We start from the raw sequence: 14,737 nt of genomic DNA, 5'->3' as shown, positions 1-14,737 counted from the left end.
AATCACAGGACAATTTACAAATTTGTCTACTAACCAGTACTTCTCTAGAGTGTGGGAGGAAACCGGAGCACCCGGAGGAAACCCATGCATTCTATGGGAGGAACGTACAGACTCTGTGCAGGTGACATCAGAATTAAGCACCAATCTCAGGTGCCCGAGCTGTAATAGCATCGCGCTAGCCACTGTGCTACTGTGGCACCCAAACTCTAGTTATTCTGTGTAAGTTGTTATGATGCTCTTTTGGCAGATGACCGCTATATCTATCCAGTGCTGGATAAATTCTCTATTCAGCTGATCTCTCCTGTCAGCTGGGAAGCCATTCCCAATACCAGGTAAGTCAGAGCAACTTGTCTTGGTGGCAAGAGTTCCACAAAATGCTGGAGGAATTTAACAAAGTATGAAAGGGTTAACATATGAAGAGTGTTTGATGGCTCTGCCCTGTAATTGCTGGAGTTTAGAAGAATAAGGGGAGGGGGAGTCTCATTGAAACCTGGCAAATATTGAAAGACCTGGATAGGGTGTATGTAGAGAAGATGTTTCCTATAGTGAGAGAGTCTAGGATCGGTGTGCACCACCTCAGAAAAGTGGGGCATCCATTTAAATCAGAGTTAAAAAATTTCTTTAGCCAGAGGGTGGTGAATCTATGGATTCATTGCCACGGACTGCTATGGAGGCCAGATCACTGGAGATAATATAAAGCAGAGGTTCTTGATTAGTTAGGGCGTCAAAGGCAAGAGAATGGTGCTCAGAGGGACAGTAAATTAACTATGTCCCCCAATACCCTTAAAACTTCATCAGCAGTGGGGTTGCTGACCTCAGGTGGTAAGAGAGCTGCAATGGGGCATTTCCCTTACTTGGACCCTTGAGACAAGGCTGCCAGTACAGAGTGAGAATTGGGTAATTTGATATGAGGGGATTTTTTTTACACAGGCTGTGGTAGGTGTCGGGGGTGTTGGTAAAGGCAGAAGCAATAGGGACATATAAGAGATGTTTAGATCGGCTCATGAATGTGAGGGAGTTGGACTGTGTAGGGAGAAAAGATTAGATTAGTTTAGCCATTTGATTACTAATTGAATTGGATCAACAGGACATTGGGGGCCAAATGGCCTGTTCCTGTGCTGTATGGGAACCATGCTGAAGTGACGGAGGGTTGGGAAGGGATGAGGTAGCAAGGGAAGGATTTAAGCTTGGGCTTGCTGCAGGTTGTTGAGCATGGGGTGTTGATGGTTGAGCAGAACAGAGTGGTTAGGGTGGGGCAGAAGAGTTGATTGTGCACCCAGTGCCTTTGTTAACACAACTCTCCTGACTTCCACTTCTCAATTGATGTAGGATTGACATGGAAGACTGGGAACACATAACCTGCATGAAAACGGTGTCCCTGAGAAGCGAGGAGACTGTGTCAGGACTGAAAGGTTACATCGCCGTGGGGACGTGCCTCACCCAAGGGGAGGAGGTTACATGCAGGGGCCGGGTGAGTGAGAAATCTTATATTCTGTCTGTAATCAACGTTATGTACCTATGTAGACATGAGACTACAGATGTTGCAGTCTGTTGTAGGAACTCAGTGAGCTGAACAGCATCTGTGGATGGGTAGAGATTAAATTGGTTTACTATTATCACATATACTGAGCTGCAGTGAAAAACCTTGTCTTTCATTGGGATGATTCATATTGGGCCATCGGTTAATCGGGTTAGCCACTGATTTGGGACAGCTTAAAGAACAAAAGCTAATCGAAAATAACTGCAATTCCATTTGTTTATTTGGGACACTATGCCGCTTAACTGGGACAAGAGACTGTTGCTGAAGAGTTTCTAACTAGTGTCAGTCACGTGTACTTGAGGCCATTAGAGCAAACTGTTTTTAAGTAGAATCAGTTAAGTATGCTTGTTTTCAAAAAGCAGAGATTTTTATCTCTAATAGTTGGTGAAAAATAAGCAGTAGTACAATTTGGGACTGTTTTACTCACCATGGTGTCAAGCATTCAGACTTGGAGATGCTAGAGGCAGCTGGGAGTGAAAATGAAAGGATTTCACCACTTCAGCAAGTTAGGAACTACAAAGTGGAGTAAAGGAAATTACAATGGCATGAGAGGGGAACTGGCCAAGGTTGACTGGAAAGGGACACTAGTGAGAAGGACAGCAGAGCAGCAGTGGCTGGAGTTTCTGTGAAAAATGAGGCAAGTGCAAGTTGTGGCCATGCATGTTCACTGGAGGCCTATCTGTGCCCAGCATTTTGATCCAATTGCACTGGCTATATTTCATTAGGAGTTTCAGGAGATGTTACTTCACCAAAGACTCGCAAATTTCTACAGATGTACAGTGGAAAGCATTCTAACTGGTTACATCACCGTCTGTTACGGAGGGGCCACTGCACAGGATCAGAAAAAGCTGCAGAATGTTGTAAACTCAGTCAGCTCCATCATGAGCACTAGAATCCAGGACACCTTCAGAAGGTGATGCCTCAAAAAGGCAGATCTATCATTAAGGACCCCATCACCCAGGACATGCCCTCTTCTCATTGCTACCATCAATGAGGACCCATACTCAACCTTTTAGGGACAGCTGCTTCTGCTCTGCCGTCTGGCCTCTGAATAGACAATGAACCCATGTAGACAATCACACTTTTTGCACTACTTATTTATTTTAATAATTTATGTTATTGTTTGGTGCCCTTTTATTGATGTGTTGCAATGTAAAGCTGCTGCAAAACAACAAATTTCACGACATGTGCTAGTGGAATTAAACCTGATTCTGAATCTGGGTGGGTGGGTGAGTGGGAGGAAAGGGGCTTGTTTTGTTCTGTTGTGTTGTTCTGCTAAACATTGTGGGCACGCTGTGTTGGTGCATAATGTACGGCAACACTTGCGGGCTGCCCCCAGCTCATCCTTAGTTATGTTAGCTGTTTTCAAACAGCACATTTTACTGCATGTTTCAATGTACATGTGATAAATGAGTGAATCTGAATGTGACTCCTTTAGAAAGCTGTGGATGTAAAGTTCAAATCAAAGCACAGACTGTGATAGTTTTCACTTCTCTCCAGATTCTGATCCTTGATGTGATCGAAGTTGTGCCTGAACCTGGCCAGCCTCTGACCAAAAACAAATTCAAAGTGCTGTACGAGAAGGAGCAAAAAGGCCCGGTGACCGCCCTGTGTAACTGCAACGGGTACCTTGTTTCAGCCATCGGACAGAAGGTAACAGTAGCCCCTGACACCTGCACTGCACTGTCACCACAACCCTCATTCAGTCCCTAGTTAACAAGCACACCAGCTCTATAGTCCACTCAGCTGTTTGTCCCAGATTATAGGTACTAACTGTTCAGTTTTTCCCCACAGATGTTTACATAGATCTTGGTGATGACCCTGTAGTGTATAACTGCCAGTTTAGCTTCAGTTACGTTCCACTCATAGTAGAGTTTCTTGTCAGTTGCACAAATACAGGTATGTACAAGACTAATTTGCAGCAGCATCACAGGCAGATAGTATCATAGAACAGAACAGTACAGTACAGTGTGGGCCCTGTGGCCCAAAACGTTTTTCTGACCTTTTAACCTATTTTAAGATCAGTCGGAACATTCCACATAGGCCTCCATTTTTATCTCATCCACTTGTCTATCTAAGAGTTTCTTAAATGTTCTTAGTGTACCTACTTCTACCACCACCACTGACTCACTGCTCTGTGTGTGTATATATAAAATTAATAAATAAATCCCTCTGCTACGCCCCCCTTTACTTGCCTCCAATTGCCTTAACATTATGCCTTTTTCTCCAGTCCTGTTGACTGGCCTTGGCCTGAAATGTTGACTCTACTCTTTTCCATAGATGCTGCCTGGCCTCCCAAGTTCCTCTAGCATTTTGTGTGTATTGCTTGGATTTCCAGCATCTGCAAGTTTTCTCTGTCTGTGATTGGATTAACATTATGCCTATTGTATTTGCAATTTCCACTCTGGGGGAAAGTCTCTGGCTGTCCACTCAATCTAATCCTCATCATTTTATCAAGTCACCTCTCATGTCATTTTCCCCAAAGAGAACAGCCCTAGCTCGCTCAGTCATGTAAGAAATGCTGATAAATCTCCTCTCTAAAGTGGTAGCGTAGCAGTTAACACAACACTATTACAGCTCGGGGTGTTGGATATCAGAATAAAATTCTGAGGCTGTCTGTAAGAAGTTTGTACGTTTTTCCCGTGACCTTGTTGGTTTCCTCTGGGTGCTGCGGGTTCCATCCCACAGTCCAAAATGGTACTGCTTAGTAAGTGGTTAGGCTAGGGTTAAATAGGTGGGTTGCTAGGCGGCACAGCAATTGGAGAGCCCAGTTCCACGCCGTATCTCGGAATAAATAAAGCTTCCACGCCCTCCCTCTAATCAGGCGACTGGAACTGACCACCGCGCTCCACAATACTCTGGGCCTGTACTCGCTGAAGTTTAGAAGAATGACAGGGGTATTTAATTGAAACCTATTTAATACTGAAAGGCCTAAATAAAGTGGATGTGGAGAAGATGTTTCCTATAAAGTTCAAGGTACGTATATGTTACCTGCGATTCATTTTCCTGCAGGCATACTTGGCAAATCTATAGAATAGTAACTATAACAGGATCAGAGTACAGAAGACAATAAACTGCGCAAATGCAAAAATAGATAAACAGCAATAAAAATGAGAACATGAGATAATGAAATAAAAAGTGAGATCATTGCTTGTGGGAACATGGGGAAGTGAGTGTAGTTATCCCCTTTGCTCAAGAGCCTGATGATTGTGGGGTGGTATAATGGGTGAGTTTAGAGCCAAAGGGTACATCATCAGATTAGAAGGATGTCTATTTAGAAAAGAGATAAAGAATTTCTGTAGCCAAATAATAGTGAATTTGTGCAATTCATTGATACAGACAGTTACGGAGGCCAAGTCGTTGAGCATATTTAACGCAGAGATTGATAAGTTCTTGTTAGTCAGTGTGTCAAAGATCATGGGGTAAAGGCAGGAAGATAGGGTGAAGAAGGATAATAAATCAGCCATGATGATGTGGTGGAGCAGATGATGGGCTGAATGGCCTTATCCTGCTTTTATTTCTTTTGGTCTTATGATAATGTACGTAGCATTCACAAGGAAAATAACAACAGATTAAACCTAAATTATCAGCAGTTATGACGAGAAAGAACACAATCAGAACAAGAGAAAAGGCAAAGTTGTCATTGTGTTGCTGAACTGTAGTAATTAGGATTTTGTCAGTTGGTTAAAACACCAAATGGTTGTAGGGAAGTAGCTGTTCTTCTTAAAGCAGTCCCTCTAGATAGATACTACCGATGCTGGGAAAGGATGTGCCTGTGATTTATTGGACAAAGTCCACTACTCTGCAGCTGCTTGTGATCCTGTGTACCAGACCACAGTGTTCCCAGTCTCCCATAACTCGCTGCAAGAGTCTTTCTTGCTCAATCTGCTGGAGGTAGTTATGCCCATCACCCCTACTGGGGCATAGGCTGCTGACGGCAGCTCACCAGAGTCCTCCGTCCTGGGGCCTGTCTTTCCACAAGTGTAGCCCGTGTCGGTGTCAGCTTGAAGTTTGCGTTGCAATGTGTTCTTTGACTGGTCTCTCTTCTGCTTCCCTTGGGGATTCCACATTACGCTTGCCTGGTGATGTTGGTACTTGTGTTCTATCCCTCCCTATCTTCTTTTCCTTAATTCTTCCTGCTGCTAGAGGCGAAATTCCTGGAATTGGTATTGGTTTATTATTGTCACATGTACTGAGATACAGTAAAAATTGTCTTGCATAATGTTCATGCAGGTCAGGTCATTACACAGTGCATTGAGGTAGTAAGGTTAAATAATAACAGAATGCAGAATAAAGTCAAACATTTGCAGAGAAATAACACAATAAGGTACAAGGTCATGACGAGATGGATTGTGAGGTCAGGAGTCCAATGATTATTTAATGTTTTTTTGCTTGAGTGATGTCGCAAAGATTCTGGTTGGTTCAGGTTGTATCACTTTGTTCCTCTGTCATTCTTTTTTTTTGTAATTTATTTTTTTATTGAAGTTCATCATCAAACAAACATTTCCATAAGATGTATTTCAGACATTGTACATATACATTATATAATCATATATATCACAAATCTCCACAAAGCATTTATCTGAGGCATACACCCACAGAAAAGAGTGGAAAGAAAAAACAAGCAAAAGGAAAGAACTATGCACAAGTAGGGAGCGATCCTTCCCCCACAACAGATTCATTGATTTGCGAGAACAAAACCAAGCCTACGAGGCACCATGCAGTCAAACCATTTTTCCCAGTATGAATCAAATTGTTCCAGCTCATGGTCAACAGATGCTGCCATCCTCTCCACCTCTCTGTCATTCTAACACTTGAATTTGGTCACTTTTAAGAATTGAGGTAAGATTTAAGATTAAGATTACCTTTATGTGTTATATATATACGTTGAAACGTGCAGTGAAATGTGTCATTTAGAACCATAGAACATTACAGCACAGAAACAGGCCTTTTGGCCCTTCTTGGCTGTGCTGAACCGTTTTTCTGCCTAGTCCCACTGACCTGCACCCGGACCATATCCCTCCATACACCTCTCATCCATGTACCTGTCCAAGTTTTCTTAAATGTTAAAAGTGAGCCCGCATTTACAACTTCATCTGGCAGCTCATTCCACACTCCCACCACTCTCTGTGTGAAGAAGCTCCCCCATAATGTTCTCTTTAAACTTTTCCCTCTTCACCCTTAACCCATGACCTCTGGGTTTTTTCTCCCCTAGCCTCAGTGGAGAAAAAAAATGGCCACATTATCAACGACCAACACAGTCTGAGGATGTGCTGGGGACAGCCCACAAGTGTCACCACGCTTCCTGTACCAACAACTCACTAACCCTAACCGTATGATTTGTAATGTGGGAGGAAACCCATGTGGCTACAGGGAGATGAAACAAAGTGGAGCTCCAATCCCACTGCCCCAGTTCCCCGAATCCTTAAAAAAGTCACACACAAGACACCAACCTCAATCCTGCAATTTGCCAATCTGATCCCATTCTCGATCAGCAATATGGGCATTTTGATATGCCCCTCGGTTCAGCACTACATAAAGTCACAGAGCACTGTAGGATAAAAACAGACCTTTCGGCCCATCTAGTCTATACCCAATTCTCCCCATGAGCCTACCATTTACAGCTGAAGCTGGAAAATGGTCTGCTACTGTGCTGCCCTCTGGTTCTAGACTCCCCTAGTCGAGCAAAAAGATTCTGATGTTCTGTTCCCTCTCTCTTATCCCTGTGGTACAGATTTTCCTGTGGAGCCTGAAGGACAACGATTTGACAGGGATGGCCTTCATTGACACCCAGCTCTACATTCACCAGATGATCAGTGTCAAGAACTTCATCTTGGCCGCAGACATCATGAAGAGTGTCTCCATCCTTCGCTACCAGGAGGAGAGTAAAACGCTGTCACTGGTTAGCAGGGTAGGTCACCAGTGGGTTAGTGGGATGAACATGGACATTTTGCCACTCACTGCTGGGAGTTTAAACCAGTACAGCCATTCCTCAATTTGCAAAAGGGATGCATTCCTGAGAAATAAAATTATGTGACGCTAGGACTTCCCTCTTTAGTGTAAAAGAGGACAACTGGTAACTTGATAGAGATGTAAAAGATGATAAGAGGCATTGAGTGAACAACCAGAGACTTGTTCTCAGGTAGAAATGGCTAATACAAGGGGTTGTAACTTTAAAGAAAGTTAGAGATGTCAGAGCTATGTTTTTACACAGTGGTAGGTGCGTGGAGTAGGTGAGATGAGTGGAATTATGGCTAATACAAGAGGGCATAACTTTAAGGTGTTGGGAAATCAGAGGCAATTTTTTACACATAGAGTGAAGTGTGTGTGCAACGTGCTTCCAGGGTATTGTAGAGGTATTTACATTAGGGAAATTAAAGAGACTCTTAGATAGGCACATAGATGAAAGGAAAATGGGGGGATATGGGGGAAAGAAGAGTTAGATTGATCTTAGAGTAGGTTAAGGAGTCAGCACAAAATCATGGGCCAAGGAGCCTGTGTAGTACTGTTCCATGTTCCTTTTATATGAAATGAAAGGTGCTAATTTTGATGCTGTGTATTCCCTGTGAACAAGAAGCACGGGTATATCTGTGGTGAAAATAGCTTTGTAAATCACATGACAGGAAAGATGTGGAGGCTTTGGAGAGGCTGCATTAGAGGTTCGTTAAGATGCTGCCTGAATGAGAGAGCATGAGCTGTAAGGAGAGGTGGACAAGCATCAGCAGTTTTCCCTGGAGCAGCAGAGGCTAAGGGGAGAGGATATGTGAGAGAAGTTCAAGTTAGGAAAATCTTAGGTAGTTGCTTTCTTCTCCCCGGGGTTTAAATGTCCGATACCAGAAGGTGAGGGGAAAGCTTTGGTTAGGTCCTGCTTGGAGTATTGTGGGCTGCTGAGGGATATTGAGGCTTCGGAGAGGGTGCAGCACAGGCTTACCAGGATGCCACCTACATTAGAGAGCGTGTGCGATAAGGAGAGGTCGCACAATCTTGTGCTGTTTAAGTTGAGAGGACACAAGTTTTTCACGCAGAGGGTAGTGGCTGGGAGAAACAAGCTGTCAAAGGAAGTGACAGAGGCCGGTACAATTAGTGTTTTAAGAAGAAAATAATTGGACAGGTAGATGAATGGGAAGAATTTAGATATGGGCCAAATGCAGAGAAATGACACTACCTTAGATGGGAACTCGGGATGTTCTGCAGGTGCCTAAAGTGTTGAGCAACACACACAGAATGCTGGAGGAACTCAGCAAGTCAGGCAGCGCCTATGAAGGGGAATAAATAGTTGACGTTTTGAACCAAGGTCCTTCAGCAGGACTGGAAAGGAAGGGGGCAGAAGCCAGAATAAGAAGGTGGGCGGGAGGGGAAGGAGTGCAAGCTGGCGTCTGATAGGTGAGGCCAGATGGGTGGGTGGTCAGCAAGGATGGGTTGGGCCAAAGACTGTTTCCATGCATTCTTGAGCAAGACAGTTCACCTTCGGATGGGGAGAGTGGGGAAGCTGTTTAAACATTTCTAGTTTTGACCACTCGTTCTTGGTTGCTGCATCTCACTGAAGAGCTGAGGGGAGAGTAGTTTCATTCAGGGGATGGTGGGTCGCATCTAATGAGAGCTTGGGTGCCACGCTGGACCAGAAGCTGCTGGATTCTGATGTTTTCATCCAAGTCAGAAAAGAGGCACGAGGTCTGCCTCTTCACAATTGTTTTATTAAGCATTAATATAATAAGGACAAGTTGTAAACGGACAGTGATGACGGTTTACTAATTGAAGAGGGGCTGAATCAGAAGAGCTAAGATCTAAGGTGGTGCTTCCTTGTGATCAGCTTTTATACCAACGAATAAGGGAAATTTCATTCAAATTTGTAGATAAGGATCGGCCAATGAAAAAGCTCTTTTTCCAAGAATGTAGCACCAAGTGAAGCTTCCGGATTCATACCAATATAACCACTAAAGAACCCGCTGAACAAATGCATATACGTACTGTGACCACGAGGAAGCATATAGGCATTAACTTGTATGTAAGTAGTTATATAAAATACAAGTAAACAATTAATTGTTAAGCTCCAAAGGGAATAACAATTAAACAGTCTAATCTACAAACTAAACAGTCAGGTCCAACTGAGGTAATAGGGCCAGCATCGAAACAGTGGCTCAGTGACCATTTTCAGTTTGTGCATGAGCAGTGGTTGGGAATTGTACCCCAGGGAAAGAAAGGGAAGGAGACTGGTATGGGAAATTTAGGAGCAATGTTTTACCAAAGCTCACCTCCAGCATTCATGTGTCCCTCAGGATCCGAAGCTTCTGGAAGTTTACAGCATCGAATTCATGGTGGACAACTCTCAGCTGGGATTCCTTGGTGAGTTATGAATCCATCTGCCAGTTGTACTGCCCTTATGCACACTGTACTGTTCTGTGTCAACGTACCAGTGCAAAGCTGGATAGGACTCTGCGATGTTTAATAAGACATAGGAGCAGGATTTGGCCATTCAGCCCATTGAGTCTGCTGTGCCATTTGATCATGGCTGATTTGTTTTTCCCCTCTACCCCATTCTCCTGTAACTTTTCCGATTCAGTTTATTGTCATTCAGCCGTACACAGGTATATCACCAAATGAAGCAATATTCCTCCAGACCAAGGTGCACAACACAGTACATAACACAAAGTAATATTACTACGAGTAAATTAACAAGTAATAAGGTACATCTACAACACAAGTTTAAAAATTAAACAGTATAACACTACTGCTGCTTCATGCATTATGAGACCTGGATGGTGCCAAGGAGTTCGGTGGTCTTGCCGCCTGGGGGACGAAGCTGTTTCCCACCCTAACAGTCCTTGTCAAAATGCTTTGATGCCTCCAGCCTGACGGCAGAGGGTCAAAGAGATTGTTGGGCAGGTGGGAGAGATCATGGAAAATGTTGCCCTCTGTACGCAGCACTCCTGGTAAGTAGTTTATGCCGTATTTTCTGTATCTTGCCAGGATGGTTCCCTTCTTGCTAACATGCGTGAGGGGAAAAGTTGACTGGGGTTTTTGAATCTCGGGCTGTTGTTGGAGACTCATTGGGCCAATAGCCTGATTCTGCTCCTGTATCTTACAGAGTAAGATGCGAGATCTCAGTTATACAGTCAGCTTTAAGGTTCAAAGTAAATTTATTAGCGAAGTACGTATCTGTTACCATATACTACCTTGAGATTCATTTTGCAGGAAAATAAAGAAATACTATAGAATTTATGAAAAACTAAATAACAAAGACTGACAAACAACTAAGGTGCATAAGATAACAAATCATGCAGATAATTTTTAAAATGTGTATATATAATACTGAGTTGCAGAGTTGTACCGCTCATTGTTTTTGTACCATTCTTTTTGCCCGTCTACACTTTGTTCTCTTTGGCTCGGGTTTCTATAAGCACACTGGGGAGGTGATGTCTGATTTTCTTTCCTTTTGATTTCAGTGTCTGACCGCGAGAAGAATCTGCTAGTGTACATGTATCAGCCTGAAGGTAAGGAGCCTCTATCACAATCTCTTGTTCCCCTGGCATGATTGCTACTGTGTCCCAGTTACCTCTCCAGCACAGTTTGAGGAGTGAACCCAGGATCTTAACACAAAAAGCAAAGACTCAAAAATTGGCTTTCTTTATCACATGCATTAGTTGTCCATTGTATCGAAAATTGACAGGAGACTTGTGCTTAGAGTTTTTAAAAGTGGAAAAACCATTGCACTGGGGCACTTCCGCTCTCTCAACCTCACAGTACAACAAGTAATCACAACTGCAGTGGATGGCCATGGCTTTGATGTGTCTTGTCATGCCCTTTGTTCTCAGAAGCTGCCTTCTTGGCTCTCGCCCACCTCGAATGCTGGAGCTGACTTCACATGCTAGGACAGACATGTCCCTATCTCACTGGGGTATGAAGCCTGCTGGTTTAGCCCACCTGTTGAAGCAGTGTACCGGGGTGTGGCCGCTATGGCATGTACTCAGCTCCTTTGGACCACAGGTGAGACTGAGCGTCCGGCATGGCCCAAAGGGGAGTGAGCTGCCCCAGAATGGACACGACAAGCCCCTTCACCAGAGGTGCCACTCCTCCCCGGACACCCCATACACCCCTTGTCACGTGTACATCGAAACAAAATTGTTTTTGAATCGGTGACTAATGCAGTCTGAGGACATGCTGGTGGCAGTCCACAACTCACTAACCCTAATCAGTATGTCTTGGAATTTGGGAGGAAACCAGAGATCCCAGACGAAACCTATATAGTCATGGGTAAAATGTACAAACTCCTACAAACAGTAGCTGGAATTGAACCCAGAATGCTGGCATTGTAAAGCTTTGTGCTAGTCTCTGCACTACCTACTGTGTCAAAGTCAAAGCGCATTTATTATTAAAGTGTGTATACCATATACAACCTTGAGATTTGTCTCCATACAGGCAGCCACAAAACAAAGAAATTCTGTAGAATTCACAGAAAAATCCACACCACGAAGAGTCACATACATCCAATGTGTGAATAAAGAACAAATCATTCAAACAATAAAAAGTAAACGACACAGACATGAACTGCTGAGTCTCTAAAAGTGAGTCCACAACTGTGAAGTCAGTTCAGCACTGAGACAAGTGTCGATAGTCAGTTCGGCGCTGAGACAAGCGTCGATAGACAGTTCGGCGCTGAGACAAGCGTCGATAGACAGTTCGGCGCTGAGACAAGCGTCGATAGTCAGTTCGGCGCTGAGACAAGAGTCGATAGTCAGTTCGGCGCAGAGACAAGCGTCGATAGACAGTTCGGCGCAGAGACAAGCGTCGATAGACAGTTCAGCGCTGAGACAAGCGTCGATAGTCAGTTCGGCGCGGAGACAAGCGTCGATAGTCAGTTCGGCGCTGAGACAAGCGTCGATAGTCAGTTCGGCGCTGAGACAAGCGTCGATAGTCAGTTCGGCGCTGAGACAAGAGTCGATAGACAGTTCGGCGCGGAGACAAGCGTCGATAGACAGTTCGGCGCTGAGACAAGCGTCGATAGTCAGTTCGGCGCGGAGACAAGCGTCGATAGTCAGTTCGGCGCTGAGACAAGCGTCGATAGTCAGTTCGGCGCTGAGACAAGCGTCGATAGTCAGTTCGGCGCTGAGACAAGAGTCGATAGACAGTTCGGCGCGGAGACAAGCGTCGATAGTCAGTTCGGCGCTGAGACAAGCGTCGATAGTCAGTTCGGCGCTGAGACAAGCGTCGATAGACAGTTCGGCGCTGAGACAAGCGTCGATAGACAGTTCGGCGCTGAGACAAGCGTCGATAGTCAGTTCGGCGCAGAGACAAGCGTCGATAGTCAGTTCGGCGCTGAGACAAGCGTCGATAGTCAGTTCGGCGCTGAGACAAGCGTCGATAGTCAGTTCGGCGCTGAGACAAGCGTCGATAGACAGTTCGGCGCTGAGACAAGCGTCGATAGACAGTTCGGCGCTGAGACAAGCGTCGATAGTCAGTTCGGCGCTGAGACAAGCGTCGATAGTCAGTTCGGCGCAGAGACAAGCGTCGATAGTCAGTTCGGCGCTGAGACAAGCGTCGATAGACAGTTCGGCGCTGAGACAAGCGTCGATAGTCAGTTCGGCGCGGAGACAAGCGTCGATAGTCAGTTCGGCGCTGAGACAAGAGTCGATAGTCAGTTCGGCGCTGAGACAAGCGTCGATAGACAGTTCGGCGCTGAGACAAGCGTCGATAGTCAGTTCGGCGCTGAGACAAGCGTCGATAGTCAGTTCGGCGCGGAGACAAGCGTCGATAGTCAGTTCGGCGCTGAGACAAGCGTCGATAGACAGTTCGGCGCTGAGACAAGCGTCGATAGTCAGTTCGGCGCTGAGACAAGCGTCGATAGACAGTTCGGCGCTGAGACAAGCGTCGATAGACAGTTCGGCGCTGAGACAAGCGTCGATAGACAGTTCGGCGCTGAGACAAGCGTCGATAGTCAGTTCGGCGCTGAGACAAGCGTCGATAGACAGTTCGGCGCTGAGACAAGCGTCGATAGTCAGTTCGGCGCTGAGACAAGCGTCGATAGACAGTTCGGCGCTGAGACAAGCGTCGATAGTCAGTTCGGCGCTGAGACAAGCGTCGATAGTCAGTTCGGCGCTGAGACAAGCGTCGATAGTCAGTTCGGCGCTGAGACAAGCGTCGATAGTCAGTTCGGCGCTGAGACAAGCGTCGATAGACAGTTCGGCGCTGAGACAAGCGTCGATAGTCAGTTCGGCGCTGAGACAAGCGTCGATAGTCAGTTCGGCGCTGAGACAAGCGTCGATAGTCAGTTCGGCGCAGAGACAAGCGTCGATAGTCAGTTCGGCGCAGAGACAAGCGTCGATAGTCAGTTCGGCGCTGAGACAAGCGTCGATAGTCAGTTCGGCGCAGAGACAAGCGTCGATAGACAGTTCGGCGCTGAGACAAGCGTCGATAGTCAGTTCGGCGCTGAGACAAGCGTCGATAGTCAGTTCGGCGCTGAGACAAGCGTCGATAGACAGTTCGGCGCTGAGACAAGCGTCGATAGTCAGTTCGGCGCTGAGACAAGCGTCGATAGACAGTTCGGCGCTGAGACAAGCGTCGATAGTCAGTTCGGCGCGGAGACAAGCGTCGATAGTCAGTTCGGCGCTGAGACAAGCGTCGATAGACAGTTCGGCGCTGAGACAAGCGTCGATAGTCAGTTCGGCGCGGAGACAAGCGTCGATAGTCAGTTCGGCGCTGAGACAAGAGTCGATAGACAGTTCGGCGCTGAGACAAGCGTCGATAGACAGTTCGGCGCTGAGACAAGCGTCGATAGTCAGTTCGGCGCTGAGACAAGCGTCGATAGTCAGTTCGGCGCTGAGACAAGCGTCGATAGACAGTTCGGCGCTGAGACAAGCGTCGATAGTCAGTTCGGCGCTGAGACAAGCGTCGATAGACAGTTCGGCGCTGAGACAAGCGTCGATAGTCAGTTCGGCGCGGAGACAAGCGTCGATAGTCAGTTCGGCGCTGAGACAAGCGTCGATAGACAGTTCGGCGCTGAGACAAGCGTCGATAGTCAGTTCGGCGCGGAGACAAGCGTCGATAGTCAGTTCGGCGCTGAGACAAGAGTCGATAGACAGTTCGGCGCTGAGACAAGCGTCGATAGACAGTTCGGCGCTGAGACAAGCGTCGATAGTCAGTTCGGCGCTGAGACAAGCGTCGATAGTCAGTTCGGCGCTGAGACAAGCGTCGATAGTCAGT

At 45.9% G+C, this 14,737-nt stretch overlaps 1 protein-coding gene across 1 annotated transcript in view; it reads left to right on the top strand.

The window, feature by feature from the left end:
- cpsf1 (cleavage and polyadenylation specific factor 1) overlaps positions 1-14,737 on the top strand; it is a 136,325-nt gene that overhangs the window by 108,341 nt on the left and 13,247 nt on the right. The window contains exons 29-34 of the mRNA XM_073055126.1: positions 248-332; positions 1,330-1,471; positions 3,041-3,193; positions 7,275-7,451; positions 9,817-9,883; positions 10,984-11,031. Coding sequence (XP_072911227.1) covers positions 248-332; positions 1,330-1,471; positions 3,041-3,193; positions 7,275-7,451; positions 9,817-9,883; positions 10,984-11,031 — 672 coding nt within the window. The remainder of the gene's footprint in view (positions 1-247; positions 333-1,329; positions 1,472-3,040; positions 3,194-7,274; positions 7,452-9,816; positions 9,884-10,983; positions 11,032-14,737) is intronic.

This window comes from Hemitrygon akajei, chromosome 8 (assembly GCF_048418815.1).
Source record: "Hemitrygon akajei chromosome 8, sHemAka1.3, whole genome shotgun sequence".
Classification (NCBI taxonomy): domain Eukaryota; kingdom Metazoa; phylum Chordata; class Chondrichthyes; order Myliobatiformes; family Dasyatidae; genus Hemitrygon; species Hemitrygon akajei.
Note: the sequence above shows the minus strand (reverse complement) of the source record. Positions and strands in the feature narration are given on the sequence as shown.